At 41.3% G+C, this 17,428-nt stretch overlaps 1 protein-coding gene across 6 annotated transcripts in view; it reads right to left on the bottom strand.

The window, feature by feature from the left end:
• Window positions 1–17,428, bottom strand: part of LOC138810506 (ataxin-3) — a 36,070-nt gene that overhangs the window by 8,087 nt on the left and 10,555 nt on the right. For all 6 annotated transcript variants that reach the window (XM_069997710.1, XM_069997711.1, XM_069997714.1 and 3 more), the window contains 5 exons: window positions 14,632–14,719; window positions 8,792–8,924; window positions 7,268–7,434; window positions 3,598–3,694; window positions 494–594 (listed from right to left, as the gene is read on the bottom strand). In XM_069997710.1, coding sequence (XP_069853811.1) covers window positions 494–594; window positions 3,598–3,694; window positions 7,268–7,434; window positions 8,792–8,924; window positions 14,632–14,719 — 586 coding nt within the window. The remainder of the gene's footprint in view (window positions 1–493; window positions 595–3,597; window positions 3,695–7,267; window positions 7,435–8,791; window positions 8,925–14,631; window positions 14,720–17,428) is intronic.

Raw genomic sequence — 17,428 nt, 5'->3', positions numbered from 1 at the left:
CAGCAAAGTCCAAGAGATTACATCTTCAATTAGCAAAAAGTTGGGCTGGAGACATGGCTCTAGTTAAAGGACCAGCCAAGCAAGGAAGCTGAGTAAGCATGTCAAGCAGGCATGTGATCCTAAGATCAAATCTGGTATTGACAAAAAATAATTAAGTTTTAATATGATTAAAGAGTAAAGAAAGGCTGGGAATGTGGCTTAGTGGTAGAGTGCTTGCCTCACATACATGAAGACCCAGGTTTGATTCCTCAGTACCACATAAATAGAAAAAGCCAGAAGTAGCACTGTGGCTCAAGTGATAAGAGTGCTAGCCTTGAGTAAGAAAGGCTCAGGGACAGTGCCCAGGCCCAGAGTTCAAGCCCCCACAGGACTGGAAAGAAAAAAAAGAAAAAGAAAAAGAATAAAGAAAAGGAACATAAACCACAAATCACATGAAAGCTGTGGATCAAATAGAGCATGCATATAAGTCAGGGTCAATTCCAGAGACTTGTACCTAGATCACTCCCAAGTCTTTCGGAACTTGTTGTTGGTCTTTCACATGGATATGAAACCTGTCCTGGTGGGTCTACCTGCTGCTGCTGCTGCTGTTGCTGCCTGAAACATTCAAAGGCAAATATATGTTATAAAACAAATACTAAAAACCCTAAGAATAAGTGCATCATGAGAAGATCTACTTGATAAAAAGTAAGCTATTCTACATATCAAGTCACTAGCATCAATATCACAGAGAGCAAGAATAATTAGTCTAATAAAAGTATAAAAAAAAGTCCCAGTATGAAAATAGTACAAAAGTGTTCCTCCTTTAGGTATAAAATCTGAGTATGAAACAAATTAAGAGGTATTTAAACCAGTGACTTCAGAGTGTCTAGCACTTGTTCTATATGCAACTGTTAGCTTACAGATCCTTAATTCTGTTAAAAGCAACTGAAAAGTACCTTTGAGAAGACAGATAAAGCATCTCAAATTACTATTCAAGTTAGTGTTACCTTTCAATAGCTAGTTCCTTCTCATCAATCAGATCTGAGCTTAAAATACCTCCCAGAGATGCTCTCAACACTCCACTTCAAGCAGCTTCCTGGATACGAAGAAATTCATGACTTCCTTTTCCTTACCACCACCAAATACTGTTCTGTTTGGCTTCCCCTTTATGGTACAAGCTATCTTGTACCTCATCTTGATCTATTTCTTATTTATCATTGGTTTTGGTGCCAGTCCTGAGACTTGAACTTAAGGCCCAGGTGCTATCCCTGAGCTTTTTTGCTCAAGGGTAGCACTCTATCATTTGAGCCACAGTTCCACTTCTGGAGATACGACTCTCATGGACTTTCCTGCCAAAGCTGGCTTTGAACCACAATCCTCCGCCTCTTGAGTAGCTAGAATTACAGGTATGAGCCACTGGTGCCTGGCTTCTACTGAGTTTTATAAAGTTTTAATGCCAGCCAATATTAAAAACAAACACAAAATGGGGCACTCGTGGCTCATAGCTGTAATCCTAGTTACTCAGGAAGCTGAGATCTGAGGATCATGGTTTGAAGCCAAATTGGGCAGAAAAACCAGAGATTTCATTTCGAAAGAATCAGCAAAAATGCTCAACTGCAGATGGGACTCAAGTGGTAGGGAGTCAGCTATGAGTAAAAAACCAAGCAAGAGCAGTAGGTTCTAAGTTTAATCTGCAGAACTAGCACAAAAAAAACAAACCAACAAACACCAAGAAAATAGCTTATAACTCCTCTCAGCAACATGTAGCTATCTAAAACATTTTGCAAATACGATTATTATTACAAGAATATGTAACATCATTGAGAATATGTATAATTTTCTCTGGCTCTCAAGTTTGTACCAGTTTAGGTCAAACCAGGAGACTGAGGATGAAGGCCTATGCTGGTCAGCATCTACAACCGAAGCAACGACCCTCCAGCCAGTAAGGAAACACACCAATACCCCAATATTTGAAAAGAATCCTTAGCTGAACAAAATATTTACTAAAAAGCACTAGTAACTCCTTTCCTTTTTACTGTTTTGGTGATACTGTGGTTTGAATTCAGGACTTTGAATTTGGTCAGCTTGATATTGCCTTTTGTTTCTGACTTGGAAGCAGAGGATCTGAGTATTTACAAATATTGTTTTATTTTGCTTTACAAAAACGAAAAGAGGACTGGGAATGTGGCTTAGTGGTAGAGTGCTTGCCTAGCATGCATGAAGCCCTGGGTTTGATTCCTCAGTACCACATAAACAGAAAAAGGCAGAAATGGCACTGTAGCTCAAGTGGTGGAGTGCTCTCCTTGAGCAAAAGGCCAGAGTCAAGCTCAAGGACTGGCAAAAAGAAAAAAAAAAAAAGAAATGAACTCATTGGGGCTGGGAAGGTGACTCAGTGGTAGAGTGTTTGTCTTGCATGCATGAGGCCCTGGGTTCGATTTCTCAGCACCACATAAGCAGAAAGAGCCAGAAGTAGTACTGTGGCTCAACTGGTAGAGCGCTTAAAGAGCTGAAGAGCTCAGGGACAGAGCCCAGGCCCAGAGTTCAGGCCCACAACTGACAGAAAAAAAAAGGGAAGATAACTACTGATAACTACAAATAATAGATAACTACACAAATAAAAGATAACTACTGAAGATAACTACAAAGGATGATGCTCTGATAGGGTCACAGAAATCTCTCTGAGACTATTTCTAAGGCTTGATCCAACCTGAGGGTTTAGGAACTAGTTGATGCAGGTGTACCATCTGTCTATGCCCCTGATGTCTCCCCTGATGTTTGTGGTTCCCTGCTAAAGTAGCACTGAGCAGGACCATGAACCATCTGCCACCTCTATTTGGGAACATGAATCCTTACCACAAATGTTTCTTCTACTAACTTGCAAAAAACTCTGAAGGGTTAGTAGGTACCCAAGAAGCAAATTCAAAGAATCAATGGGTACTTCTCTTCCTTTCCCCTAACTCCATTTTTCTTTTTCTTTTCATTTTGTGGGTTGTGGGTGCTGTCCCTGAGCTCTTTTGTCCAAGACCCACTTCCGGCTTTTTTTTTCTGCTTATGGGGTGCTGAGGAATCGAACCAAGGGCCTCATGCATGCAAGGCAAGCGCTCTACCACTGAGCCACCTTCCCAGCCCCTGACAGTTTTCTTTTGATGAACAAAATCTTCTAGCTTTTCTTTACCTAAATAATCTCATGTCATGTTGTCTGACACTAGAACAAAGTTTCTCCTTTACAACTACTGTTTTTCTCTGTGCAGGTACTAGGGGTTAACTCAGGGTCCAGGCTTTCTCTTAGTTTTTTAAAATCAAGCCTGGCACTCTACTACTTGAGCCTCACCTCTTCTGGCTTTTCAGTGATTAAATGAAGATAAGAGTCTTACAGACTTTCCTATCCCAGCTGGCTTCAAACATCGATCCTTAGATCTCAGCCTGCTGGATAGCTAGGTTTAAGGCCTAAGCACACTAGTACCCAGCCCTCTAAAACTAAATTTATTTCATACTTTATCTGCTATAATATTTTTTTAAAATCATTGGTTACTACCTGACCTCTAATTATTTGCCTAGTGACTAAATAGCCAAAGCAAATATTAAATATGCAACTTTAATTTGTACCAACTACTTTACTTTTCAAAGTAGGCCTCTCTCTTCTTCCGCAGCTCTTCTGAAGTAAGATTTGTACTTGATGATTGTGGAGTATCTTGACAAACATTTCTGGAACTACCTGAAAACAAAATAATGCAGAACAAATAACAACTGTTTTCCTTTTCTTTTCTTTTTTTTTTTTTTGCCAGTCCTGGGGCTTGAATTCAGGGCCTGGATGCTGTCCTTGAGTTTCTTTTGCTCAAGGGTAGCACTCTACCACTTAAGCCACAGCGCCACTTCTGGCTTTTTCTGCTTATGTGGTACTGTGGAACTGAATCCAGGGCTTCATGCATGGTAGGCAAGCACTCTACCACTAAGCTATATTCTCAGCCCCAGCAACTGTTTTCTTTCCAATTCTTTGAGTAAACTTTGAACAGTGTTCTTCAAGCCAGGTTCCAGTGGTTTGGGCCTGTATACTAGCTACTCAGGAGGGTGAGATCTGAGGATTGTGGTTTGAAGCCAGCCAGGGTAGAAAAAACATCCCTAAGAGACTCATCTCCAATTAACCACCAATAATTCAGAAGTGGAATCGTGACTTAAGTAGTAGAGTGCTAGCCTTGAGCAAAATACTTAGGGAGAGTGGCTAGGCCTTGAGTTCAAGTCTCAGGACGGGCAGTGCATGTGAGCACACACAAACACATACATAGACACAGACACGCACAAAAAATCCCAAAAGGCTGTGAAAGTCTTAGGGAAATGCTGATTAAGATCTAACGTAGCCAGCACCAGTGGCTCAAGCCTGTAATCCTAGCTATTCAAGAGGCTGAGATCTGAGGATGGCAGTTTGAAAATGAAGCCAGCCCAGGGAGGAAACTCTCTGAGACACTTAATTCCAATAAACTAAGTGGTGCTGTGGCTCAAGTGATAGAGCATCCACAATGAACAAAAAAAGCTGAGGGACAGAGCCCAGGCCCAGAGTTCAAGCCCCAGAACCAGGGGAAAAAAAAAAAAAAAGATCTAATGTAGATCCTAAATCAAGCATAGGTCTATGGCAACAAAACATGATACCCATACATTTATATGAGATACAGCAGCTGTGAGAATGTAAGCCCGACAGCCAACTTGGGTCTGAGAAGTTATCATTACTACATTTGTGATGAATGGATTAAAAATACAAACAGGGCTGGAAAGGTGGCTCAGTGGTAGAGTGCTTGCCTTGCATGCATGAGGCCCTGGGTTCAATTCCTCAGCACCACATAAGCAGAAAAAAGCCAGAAGTGGCACTGTGACTCAAGTGGTAGAGCGCTAGCCTTCAGCTGAAGAGCTCAGGGATAGTGCCCAGGCCCAGAGTTCAGGCCCCACAACTGGCAGAAAATAAATAAATAAATAAATAAAACTAATAAAAATATATTAAAAATGAATCTACAGGGCTAGGAATGTGACTTAGTGGTAGAATGCTTGCCTAGCAAGCATGAAGCCCTGGGGGCAGCGCCCAGGCCCTGAGTTCAAGCCCCAAGACTGGCCAAAAAAAAAAAAAAAAAGAATCTACACCTGCAAGGCATGATATTCCTCACAACAACTTAAAGATAGATGTTCATAAAACAAGCCCATACTCATCCATGCTCAACATCTGATATTACCTAACAACTAAATGTTTGCATGTTTTCACAATTCTGTCAACCACAGATTCTACACAAATTGTGGGATTGCGTGGCAAGAATAGATTATATAGAAAGAACAAATGATAAAGGCTAGTTTCTATTCATCACTAGGCTGGTCATCAAGCTGGCTCTATGAATCAAGTATACCATGTGGTGTACTCAGGATGTAGGCCTAGAAGCATGAGAGGTTCAGGATTAAAAAGTAATCTTCAGGGGGCTGGGAATGTGGCTTAGTGTTAGTGTTAGAGTTCCTCAGTACCACATAAACAGAAAAGGCCAGAAGTGGCACTGTGGTTCAAGTGACAGGGTGTAGCCTGGAGCAAAGCAGCAGCTCAGGGACAGTGCCCAGACCCTAAGTCCAAGCCCCAGGACTGGCCAAAAAAAAAAAAAAAAAAAGTAATCTTCATATCAGTGTAAGCTCAATTATACTTAGATATTTAAGGAATTCAAATGAGTACTGTCATCAGAGAGTCCAAGCAAGCTTATATGAATTAAGAGTACACCAAAAGTACAAAAATAAACTACACATCAAACTTTTTGATGGTAGTGGCGTTTGAACTTAGGGCTCTGTGCTTGCGAGGCAGGCATTCTACCACTTGAGCCATATCCCTAGGTCTTTTTTTTGCTTTCATTATTTTTATTTCATTATTCAGATAGGGTCTCATATTTTTGTCCAGAATCTTGGACAAGGATCTACCTTGCCTCATGAATAGCTCAGATAGTTGTTTGTCACCATGCCCAGTTTATTTTTTGAGATGGGAGTCTTAGGCTTCAAACTGATCTTTCTGATCTCCGCTTCTATGCAGTTGGGATTAGATATATGCACCACCATTCCTATTCATACTTTTAAGTAAGCCACATTGAGCTATGTTAGCTATATCTCAGCATTTCACTCTGCCTGCATTCCCTAGGGAATGCATCTGAACTTTCCTCTGTTGATGGCTTTTATCACTACAAAAGTGTGCTTAAGCCTTAACATAGTCAAGAAATGTTCTGTTTTGCTTTTCTGCTGGTAGCAGGGTTTGAACTCAAGAGCCTTGACTTGGGATTTGCTTTGCTTACTCAACTGGCAATCTATCACTTGAGCCACATATTTAGCTTTTTGCAGTTGATTTTGGAGATGGACTTTTGTGGACTTTCCCTGCCCTGGCAGGCTTCAAACCAAGATCCTCTAGATTTCAACCTCCTGAGTAGATAGGATTTTATGCATGAGTCACAAAAAATTCAACAGTGTGGAGTTTTTTGGCCAGTCCTGGGGCTTGAACTCAGGGCCTGGATGCTGTCCTTGAGCTTCTTTTGCTCAAGGCTAGCACTCTACGACTTAAGCCACTGTACCACTTCCAGGCTTTTCTGTTTATATGGTACTAAGGAATCAAACCCAGGACTTCATGCATGCTAGACACGCACTCTACCACTAAGCCACATTCCCAGCTCCCTGGCCTTTCTATTCTGTTCACTGGCATGCATTTCCAAAATGACTGGTTTAGTAAAAGCCATCTGGCTCCTCAAAGGTTAATCTCAATTATATTAGTTCAGGGTAACAACCAAATAGTGCAAATGAAAGTAAAACTGTTTTAGCTAAATTCAACTAATATAGGCCTAATACCTAGATTGTAAAAGTGACTTGTAGTGTAAAAAATCTAAAAAGAAAAACTGATATATAGCTATTGCTATATAATATAGCTAGTATATAGCTAATGCTTCTGCAGTACTTGTGAAGGAACTTCTAACAGCATATTTAACTTCAGGGAAACTAAGAACAATTGTGAACAAGTCTTCAAAGACAAAAAAAATACATATAATAGTATTTATAGGGGCTGAGAAGGTGGCTCAGTGGTAGAGTGCTTGCCTTGCATGCATGAGGCCCTGGGTTCAATTCCTCAGCACCACATAAGCAGAGAAAAAAAGCCAAAAGTGGTGCTGTAGCTCAAGTGGTAGCATGCTAGCCTTGAGCTGAAGAGCTGAGGGACAGCGCTCAGGCCCAGAGTTCAGGCCCCACGACCGGAGCCTCCCCCCCCCCAAAAAAAAAAGAAAAAAAATAGTATTTATACCTTGCATACTAAGCTGAATAGCCCTTCGCAGATCTGCCTCTTCATCCTCCAGGTCTATTTCCTGGCGACTTAGTGTCAGTGCTCTCTGCAGGCCCTCCTCATCTTCATCCAACATTCCTGACCCATCGCTTCCTTCTAAGACTCGTTCAAGATCTGTTTGAAGGACTCTAAAGAACAAAAGCACCATAATAACTGCAGCTCCATCTTCAATTTTAGAAACAACATAAAGGCATTTGCAAAATAAAGATGTTAAGTCAGTCGAAAAACATTTTTCTAGCAGGGTGCCAGTAGCTCATGTCTGTAATCCTAGCTACTCAGGAGGTTTAGATCTGAAGACTGTGTTTGAAGCCAGCCCAGGCAGGAAAGTCCATGACTCTTATCTCTTAATTAATCACAGGAAAAGCCAGAAGTGGCACTGTGGCTCAAGTGGTAGAGTGCTAGTCTTGAGCAAAAAGGAATGTAGGGATAGCTCCTAGGCCCAGAGTTCAAGACCCAGGACTGGTAATAAAACAAAAAAAAATTTTTTGCTGGAATAAAAGGTCTAGTAATATAAAGATTTTATGTTGCAATGTAATTCTTTTTTTTTTTCCCCTTTTCGTCGGTCGTGGGGCTTGAACTCTGGGCCTGGGCTCTGTCTCTGAGCTCTTCAGCTCAAGGCAAGTGCTCACCACAGCATTTTCTGGTGGTTAATTGGAGATAAGAGTCTCATGGACTTTCCTGCCTGGGCTAGCATCTCAGCCCCGTGAGTAGTTAGGATTACAGGAGTGAGCCAGAGGCACCCAGCTGCATTGTAAGTTAATGTGTCATGTAATTCAAAATTCATTTAGGTTGATTCAATAAATATGCTTAAAACAGAAAGTCATTTTAGTCAGGCACAGTAGTGTATGTCTATAGCCAGGAACTATAACCATTCAGGAAGCTGAGACAGGAGGATGTCAAGTTTGTGGCCAATCTGGACAACACAGCAAGGCCCTGTCTCTTACAAGAAAAATAAGGAGGTGATGACATAGCTCAGTGCTAGAAGGCACCCCTGAAGACCAAGTTTCCATCCCTAGCACTGAGAAAAAAGTATTAAAAAAAAATAGTTGGTAGATTGCTTGCCAGGAATGCAAAAGGCTCCGTGTTTGATGTCCAGCCCCACCAGAGTGAAATGGAGGACTGCGTGAACGGATGGATGACTTAAATGCAAGGTATAAAAGAGAGTCACTGGGGCTAGGAAGGTGGCTCAGTGGTAGAGCACTTGCCTTGCATGCCTGAGGCCCTGGGTTCAATTCCTCAGCACCACATAAGCAAAAAGAAAAAAGCTGGAAGTGGCGCTGTGGCTCAAGTGGTAGAGTGCTAGCCTTGAGCTGAAGAGCTGAGGGACAGCGCCCAGGCCCAGAGTTCAGGCCCCATGACTGGAGCCCCCCCCCCAAAAAAAAGAGTCATTAATAGTCAAGGGATTACACATTAAATATAATCATAGAAATTTAATTCTTGCAATGAAATATTATAATATATGCTATATTTCAGCTTAATGTTTACCTCTGTTCTTTCAGTTGGGCTAATTCTTCTCCAATAAGTTTTGGTCTATGCATCTGCTGGACTCTGATCATCTGCAAAAGTTGGTCAGCTTCACAATCTGGGAGATCACCCTTAACAACAAATATAGAATAACCTAAAAAAAAGGCAAAAATAAACTAAAACAACTAGTAAGAACTTAAAAACTGACTTGGGAGAAAACATCAACATGTTCCTACCAGTCTATGATGGTATAATTGGAGCAGTGATAATTATAAGATGAAACATTCAAATGATGTTTTAACTGATCAATTTATAGTTAATACTTTGGTTTAAAAAGAAGAAAATAACTGACCATCTTTGGAGGACATCTATAACCAACTCATTCTAAAACATAAAAGGTAAAGATTATAACTAGTTGGTATAAGCTCTATTCATCATGTGCAAGGCCATGGGTCCAATCCCACTACTGATGAACACAGGATAGACAGACACATAGACACAGACAAAAGATAAAGGGGGGGGGGGGGAAACCCTTTTCCTATATAAACTGTACTTCAAGATTACCAAATAACATATGAGAGAGTTTATTTGTATACAAATACTCCTGTTAATAAACGAAGGAATGAAAGAACCCTAAATGACCTATTTATTTATTCCTCAATACATAAGTAAATCCAGGAAAAGAAAGTCTACAGTTAGATGTAAGAAAAAAAAGATCAATCCAGTGGATAGTCATTTCAACCCAGACACAAAAACATCACACATGGGGCTGGGAAGGGAGCTCAGTGGTAGAGTGCTTGCCTTACATGCATGAGGCCCTGGGTTTGATTCCTCGGCACCACATAAGCAGAAAAAGCTGGAAGCAGTGCTGTGGCTCAAGTGGTAGAGCGTTAGCCTTGAGTTGAAGAGTTGAGGGAGAGCGCCCAGGTGCAGAGTTCAGGCCCACGACCAACAAAACAAAAAACAAAAAACAATAAAAAAAAAAAAAAAAACCAACCCATCAGAGACTTGAACACTGACTGGATATGCAGAGAAGAGGTGGAACACTTTCCAAGTCTTAGATCACAAGGCCCCAGGTTCCCGTCTCAGCACCACAAAAGAAAAAAGAAATCACTAGGGTTAAAGTTCTTAATGTGTGATGAAGTCTTATGGCCATATATTTATGGAAGTTTTCACTTTCAAGAAATCTGGCTGAGGCTGGGTGCCGGTGGCTCATGCCTGTAATCCTAGTTATTCAGGAGGCTGAGATCTGAGGATCATGGTTCAAAGCTAGCCTGGGCAGAAAAGTCTGTGATACTCTTATCTCCAATTAACCACCAGAAAACGGAAGTGGCGATGTGACTTACATGTCAGAGTGCTTGCCTTGAGCTAAAGAGCTCAGGGACAGTGCCCAGGCCCAGAGTTCAAACCTTCTACAACCAACGACAACAACAACAACAAAAAGAAAGCTGGCTCACACCTATAATCCTAGTTATTCAAGAAGCTGAGATCTGAGGATTGCAGTTTGAAGTCTGAAGCCAGCGTGGGCAGAAAAATCCAAGATACTGTTATCTCCAATTAGTCAGCAGAAAACTAGACGTGGAGGTACAGCTCAACTACTAAAGTGCTAGTTTTCAGCACAACAGGTGGCTAAGAGTTTGAGGCCTGAGTTCAAAGCCCAGTAACTACACCAAAAAACAAAACACAAAAAAGTTGGGCACCTGAGTTCAAGCCAGAATATCAGTATACACACGAAGAAGCACAGAGGAATAGCAAATAAACACAAAAGGAAATGTTCTACATCCCTGACCATAAAGGAGATGCAAATCAAAACAACTTTGAGATTCCATCTCACCCCATATAGACTGACCAACGTGGAAAATAGGAACAACAAATGCTGGCAGGGATGTGAGGGAAAAGAAACCCTGTTGCACTGTTAGTGGGAATGTAAACTAGGTAAACCACTCTGGAAGGTGGTATGGAGTGCTGGGCACTGGTGGCTCACACCTGTAGTCAGCTTGGGCAAAAAAGTCCCCATGAGACTCTTATCTCTAATTAACCACTAAAAAACTGAAAGTGAAACTGTGACTGACAGTGATAGAGTTTTAGCCTTAAGCAAAAGAGCTCAGGGACAGGCCCTGAGTTCAAGACCCACAACTGACCAAATAAAATACCCCCAAAACAAAAACAAAACAAAACAAAACAAAGCCAACAAAACATAAACAGAACCTCCAATGACCCAGCCATACCACTCTTGGGCATGTACCTAAAACATTCCAAGTCAGGATATGTAAAGACACTTGCACTGAAACACTACTCACAACAGCCAAGTTATGGAAACAGTCTAGATGCCCTTTAATAGATGAGTGGATCAGTAAAACGTACATATACATAATGGAAATTTACTCATCCATTAGAAAAAGTAATAGGTTATTTGCAGGAAATAGATGGACCTAGAACAAATCAAGTGAAGTGAAAGCTCACAGACAAACAGTGCATGTTTTCTCTCACATGTGAAAGCTAGATCTAAATTATATCTGCACATGATAATCTATACAGTACTTCAGACAGAGACTAAAGGAAGATTCCCTTAGGGGAGGAACCCGAAGGTGTAATCACTTAAAATACTATTTACAGGGGCTGGGAAGGTGGCTCAGTGGTAGAATGCTTGCCTTGCATGTATGAGGCCCTGGGTTCAATTCCTCAGCACTACATAAGCAGAAAAGGCTGGAAGTGGACCTGTGGCTCAAGTGGTAGAGCGCTAGCCTTGAGGTGAAGAGCTGAGGGACAGTGCGAGGCCCGGAGTTCAGGACCCATGACCGGCAAAACAAAACAAAACAAAACAAAAAACTATTTATAGAAACAAATTCCAGGAAATGGAACAAGTGTTGTTGCAAGTTGCCAGTGTTTGGTTTTGCTTTTTCTTTTCTTTCTAGGGGACTAGATAGAGAACAAAAGAAAGGAGGAAAAGATGAACAAATTGAATCATGCTATTCATTATATACCTTATATCTATGTGGAATATGAACTATGTAATTTGTAGGCAGAGATAGGAGGGGGAAACTAAGAGAAAGCAAAGGAAGGGGTGACATTGTCCAAAAAAAAATGTACTCATTACCTGACTTATGAAATTGTAACTGCTTTGTATAATACCTTAGTAATAATTAAAAATTATATTAAAAAGAGATGAACAAAATATTTACAAAGAAAATGACAAAACATCTCAAAATATTAAAGCTGGGTAAAGGGCATGAGAGATCATGTGCCCTTTTTTATATTTGCTTGGGAAAAAACCCAAATTTTTGGGAGGGATGCCAGGCCTAAGAACCTGCATGCTATCCCTGAGCTTTTTTGTCAAGGCTAGCAGTCTACCACTTGAGCCACAGATCCACTGCTGGCTTTTTAGTAGTTAATTGGAGGTAAGAGTCTCACAGACCTTCCTGTCTGGTTTGGCTTTGAATTGTGATGCTTAGATCTCAGTCTCCTAAGTAAGCAGGATCATAAGCACCCAGCTTGCGGGGAAAAAAAAATTTTTTTTAAGTGAAGAGTGCTTTGTTCTTTTTAGAAAAAGGTATAATCAACTCTACCTTCAAAGAAAGCGAAGACTGGGAATTGAAAACTGGCACTGGCAATGCAGAGGCCACTGGTGACACAGACCTTTTAAGTGACTCACTGCTTACAATGGAGAGACTGGAATGGGGTTAAGGATGAGAAAAGGGACAATTCTAAAGAGAAAATTTAAAATGGAAAGGCAATTAACAACCCATATATATAGCTGAGAGGCTTTATTCTTAATTAGGGGAGATTTAAAAAAGAAAACAAAAAACTTCTGCACTGAGAAGGAAGAGAGAAACAAAACCACTCAGGAGAGTGTAGAGTCAAAACAAGAACATCCAGACGAGGGGGAGGAGCTGGGATCCACCCACATCTTGGTTAAACGTATTGCACAATTCACCTGTTTTACCTGGCTCAAAGCATAGTGAAGACAGAAGATGGTAGAAAGTTAAGGAAGTTCTGTGTTAACTGCTTCTATATTCTCAATAGAGTACAAGGTGGCTGTCTCACAACTTATCTCCTTTAAAACTGTGGCCATATAACCAAGATGTGTGTTATGTGTAAGAGGCAAGTAGCTACAGTTTAAAGGAGGTAAGTTGTGAAACAACCACCTTGCGGACTGGTACAAAAATGCAAGCTCAAAGCCAGGCGCCAGTGGCTCATGCCTGTACTCCTAGCTACTCAGGAGGCTGAGATCTGAGGATTACGGTTCAAAGCCAGCCCTGGCAGGAAAGTCCGTGAGACTCTTATCTTCAATAAACCACTAGAAAACCAGAAGTGGCACTGTAGCTCAAGCGGTAGAGCGCTCAAGCCCAGAGTTCAAGCCCGGAAACCAACAAAAAAAAGAAAAAAAAGAAAAAGAGAAAGGAAAAAAAAATGCAGGCTCATGTAACAGCTTGAACGCTGGGCCTGGGTGCTGCTGTCCCTGAGCTCTTCAGCTCAAGGGAGCGCTCTACCACTTGAGCCATACCACCACTTCTGGTTTTCTAAGTGGTTTATTGGAGATAGGAGACTCACGGAGTTTCCTGCCTGGGCTGACTTTAACCAGCGATCCTCAGATCTCAGCCTCCTGAGTAGCTAGGATTACAGGCCTGAGCCACCGACACCCGGCTAGGTTATTATTTTTAAAGCCATCTTCATCCATTCTATAGGAATGGCCAAAAACAAGACTGTATTTTAACAAAGATGGAGATTTTTGTCACTTATGAATGATAAAGTGAGAGAAGTGGAAAAAAGCTGGGGAATACAGGGGATGGCAATAATGATAGACTGAGAAAATAAGCAGATCAAAAAAATTAAGAAGAGCTGGGCTCTCAATTAGCTACCAAAAAAGCCAGACAAGGAGCTGTGAGGCTTAAGTGGTAGAATGCTAGCCTTGAGCACAAAAGTTCAGGGACAATGCTCAGGCCCTGAGTTCATGCCCCAGGAAAGGTACACACACACAGACACACAGACACAGACACAGACACACACAGACACACAGACACAGACACACACAGACACACACAGACACACACACACAGACACACACACACACACAGACACACACAGACACACACACACACACACACACACACACACACACACACACACACACACACACACACACACACACACACACACACACGAAGAAAAGAATGAGGGGAATGTTTGGGCCCCACATTGGGTTTAAGGAACCCACACAGGGAAACAAGGAAAGAAGGCATAAAGTCAGAAGGTGGTGGTTGAACAACAGGATGCTCTGACTGGGATTCAAAGGTGATTAAGGTTATGGATAATGAAAAGGCAAGAGTGAATACCATGACCTTTGAAAGTAAGAAGATCCTGGATTATTGATGTGGAAATCACAAAGCATGATGTAAATAAAGGAGTGTCTGTGACAGAGAAGCAGTGAGCCAGAACTAAAATCTCCAATGCAAAAGGAGACTCATAGGTGATTGCAAAAGAGCAGCTGCAGTTTTATCTGGAGGCATGTATTTCAAAGGAGCTGGAATTCGTAGGAAAGTGGCCTAACAGTAGCAAAAAGGAACAAAATTACATATCTTTCCTCTAGACCCTATGCTGTGCCAAAGAATATGGAAGAAAAAAATACTACTTAGGGCAGAGGAAAAGCTATACAGGCAAAGGAAGATCCCATCTCATGGGAGGTCTGGCTGTGAGAGAGCACTTCTGCTCAGTGACACCCAAATCTCAGCCCCAGGTTCACCATCTGAAATGTAAGGATGACATCACTGCCACTGCCAGAGAGCCGGTACATAATAGTCACGTGCAATGACCCACATTTTGTTTAGCTACTTTCAAATTGTCATTATATTTTCAGTATTTACCTTCCTGTTGTAACTGAGCCAAGAAAAGTGCAAGGTATGTATCTGATATTAGTTCTGGACCCGTCAAGAGAGAATTCAAGTTAAACCACTGTAAAACAAAAACAAAAACAAGTCAGAAATTTAAGCAAATATATTTGGATATATATATAATAAAGAGCTTTCACATGTTAAGAATAGAGCTACTCAGGAGGTGAAAATAGTAAGATCATGGTGGCACACACCTGCAATTTCAGCTACTCAGAAGGTGAAGCTAGGGAGATCATGGTCAGAGGCCAGCTCAAGCAAAAGCGTGAGACCCTATCTGAAAAACAAATTAAAAGCAAAAGGACTTGGGCATGGCTCAAGTGGTAGAGCACTTGCCTAGCAAGCATGAAGCCCTGAGTTTAATCCCCTGTCCCACCAAAAAAAAAAAAAAAGGAAAAAAAAAAGAAAAGAAAAGAAAAAAGGATAATCCTCCTAAACTACTCAGGAGGCTGAGATCTGAGGACCACAGTTTAAAGCCAGCCCACGCAGAAAAGTCTGTGAGAGTCTTATCTCCAATTAATCACTAAAAAGCTAGAAGTGAAGCCATGGCTCAAGGGGTACAGAATAAAAAAAAAAAAAAAAAAGCAAGCAAGGGACAGTTTTTAGGCCCTGAGTTGAAGACTTAGCGCACACACACACACACACACACACACACACACACGCACACACGCACGCACGCACGCACGCACGCACGCACGCACGCACGCACGCACGCACGCACCACACGTAAAAGCCCATTGAAATGCAGGAAGAGTGTCTAAACAATGGCAATGGCAAAATGAAAGTTTCCAAAGTACTTGCATAACATCATTTTTAAAAACTGAAGTTCAATGCTAGAGGTTTATCACAAGGTTTTTTTTGTTGTTTTTTAAGGTTTCCTTTTAGCCAGGGGTGGGGTATACCTGGCACAAAGTCATCTGTCCATGACAAGACAAACATATTTGTTCCTTGTTGGCAGCCTGTGCCTGTTTGCTTATAATGATAATTTTCTATGGCCACTGGCAGGAAAAAAATTTCACCTTAAAATTTAAGTCATAAATTGCCAGGTGCTGGTGGCTCACGCCTGTAATTCTAGCTACTCAGGAGGCTGAGATCTGAGGATTATGGTTCAACGCCAGCTCTGGCAGGAGAGACCATGAGACTCCTATCTCCAATAAACCACTAGAAAACTGGAAGTGGCACTGTAGCTCAAGTGGTAGAGTGCTCACTCTGACCTGAAGAGCTGAGGGACAACGTCCAGGCCCAGAGTTCAAGCCCCACAACCGACAAAAAAAAAAGTCATAAATTTTAAATCCTCCCCACGTACAGTAACTGCTAGTACCTCTAAATGTCTTTATTGAAAGTATCATTAACTCTTTCTCCAAACTGTCTGTCCAATTGGTATGGGAAAAAGGACCACTACATACTTTTCTGGCTACTGGTGATGTTAGTTAAAACACTGCAATTGTGAGAATGTCAGGTACCCAGAAGAGACCAGGATAATCACCAGTTCACTTCCGTAAGACCACTGAAGAGCACCACATGGCGATAAACAGCACTGAGCCACCATCTGACAGCTATCCTCATAACCACAGACACAGTTTCCAAAGTTATTGTCAACATGGGGAGCAATTATTTTCCCTAGATTTTCATACCACCTGTAATACTTTTTTCACAGAAACAAGCTAAAGTGCAAAATACCCTTTTAACAAATATAAATCCAGAACAAAGGTAAACAAAGCAAAATTTGACATCCGTCCTTATCAAAGATCAATTCACTGAAAATGTGGAAATCAATTTTGAAGAGCGAAACATTTAAAAGTTTCAAAGTACAACATGTAAGTTTCTCAACAAGTCAATACAAAGGAATGTATGAAATCAAAATCTTCAGACCTTGGGCTGGGAAGGTGGCTCAGTGGTAGAGCGCTTGCCTTGCATGCCTGAGGCCCTGGGTTCGATTCCTCAGCACCACATAAGCAAAAAAAAAAAAAAAAAAAAAAGCCGGAAGTGGCGCTGTGGCTCAAGTGGTAGAGCGCTAGCCTTGAGCTGAAGAGCTGAGGGACAGTGCCCAGGCCCAGTGTTCAAGGCCCCACAACTGGACCCCCCAAAAAAAAAAATCTTCAGACCTTAAAAATCCAGTGGTCAGGGGCTGGGAATGTAGCTTAGTGGTAGAGTGCTTGCCTAGTATGCATGAAGTCCTGAGTTTGATCCCTAAGGACCACATAAACAGAAAAAGCCAGAAGTGGTGCTGTGGCTCCTGTGGTAGAGTGCTAGCCTTCAGCAAAAGAAGCTCAGGGACAGTGCTCAGGCCCTGAGTTCAAGCCGTAGGACTGGCAAAAATAAATGAAAAAATTCAAATGAAAAAGATTCAATAAATAAATGAAAAAATTCATTGAATTTTTTTTTTTAAGAAACTGGATCACAGTTTCTTAAAGCCAAAGTGGTTAAATAATCTGGGTTATCTTCTGCCTTGTCATTTGTCACTTCGGCTGACTCTAATCTGGTTTCTATAAGCCATCTCCTTATAGTCTTAGCTCCTCTGAAGACTTCAAGAAAAAACTGTGGATTTTGGTGCAGGGATAAAGGGCAGGACTTTGCTAACCAATAGTCCCAAGCAATAATCACATAAGATAATACTACTTCCAGGTGGCTGCCAGTGACTTAAAAGATAACAGCATGGTTTTTAATTTTTGAATTCTCTTTTACTGATTTCACTCAATGCATTCTTGACTTTATTTTCTTTTTTGCTTTTTATTTGATTTACTAGAGCAGTTTTGTTGGGACATAACTGACA

This window comes from Dipodomys merriami, unplaced genomic scaffold, assembly GCF_024711535.1.
Source record: "Dipodomys merriami isolate MVZ:Mamm:240054 unplaced genomic scaffold, mDipMer1.0.p SCAF_50, whole genome shotgun sequence".
Lineage (NCBI taxonomy): Eukaryota > Metazoa > Chordata > Mammalia > Rodentia > Heteromyidae > Dipodomys > Dipodomys merriami.
Note: the sequence above shows the minus strand (reverse complement) of the source record. Positions and strands in the feature narration are given on the sequence as shown.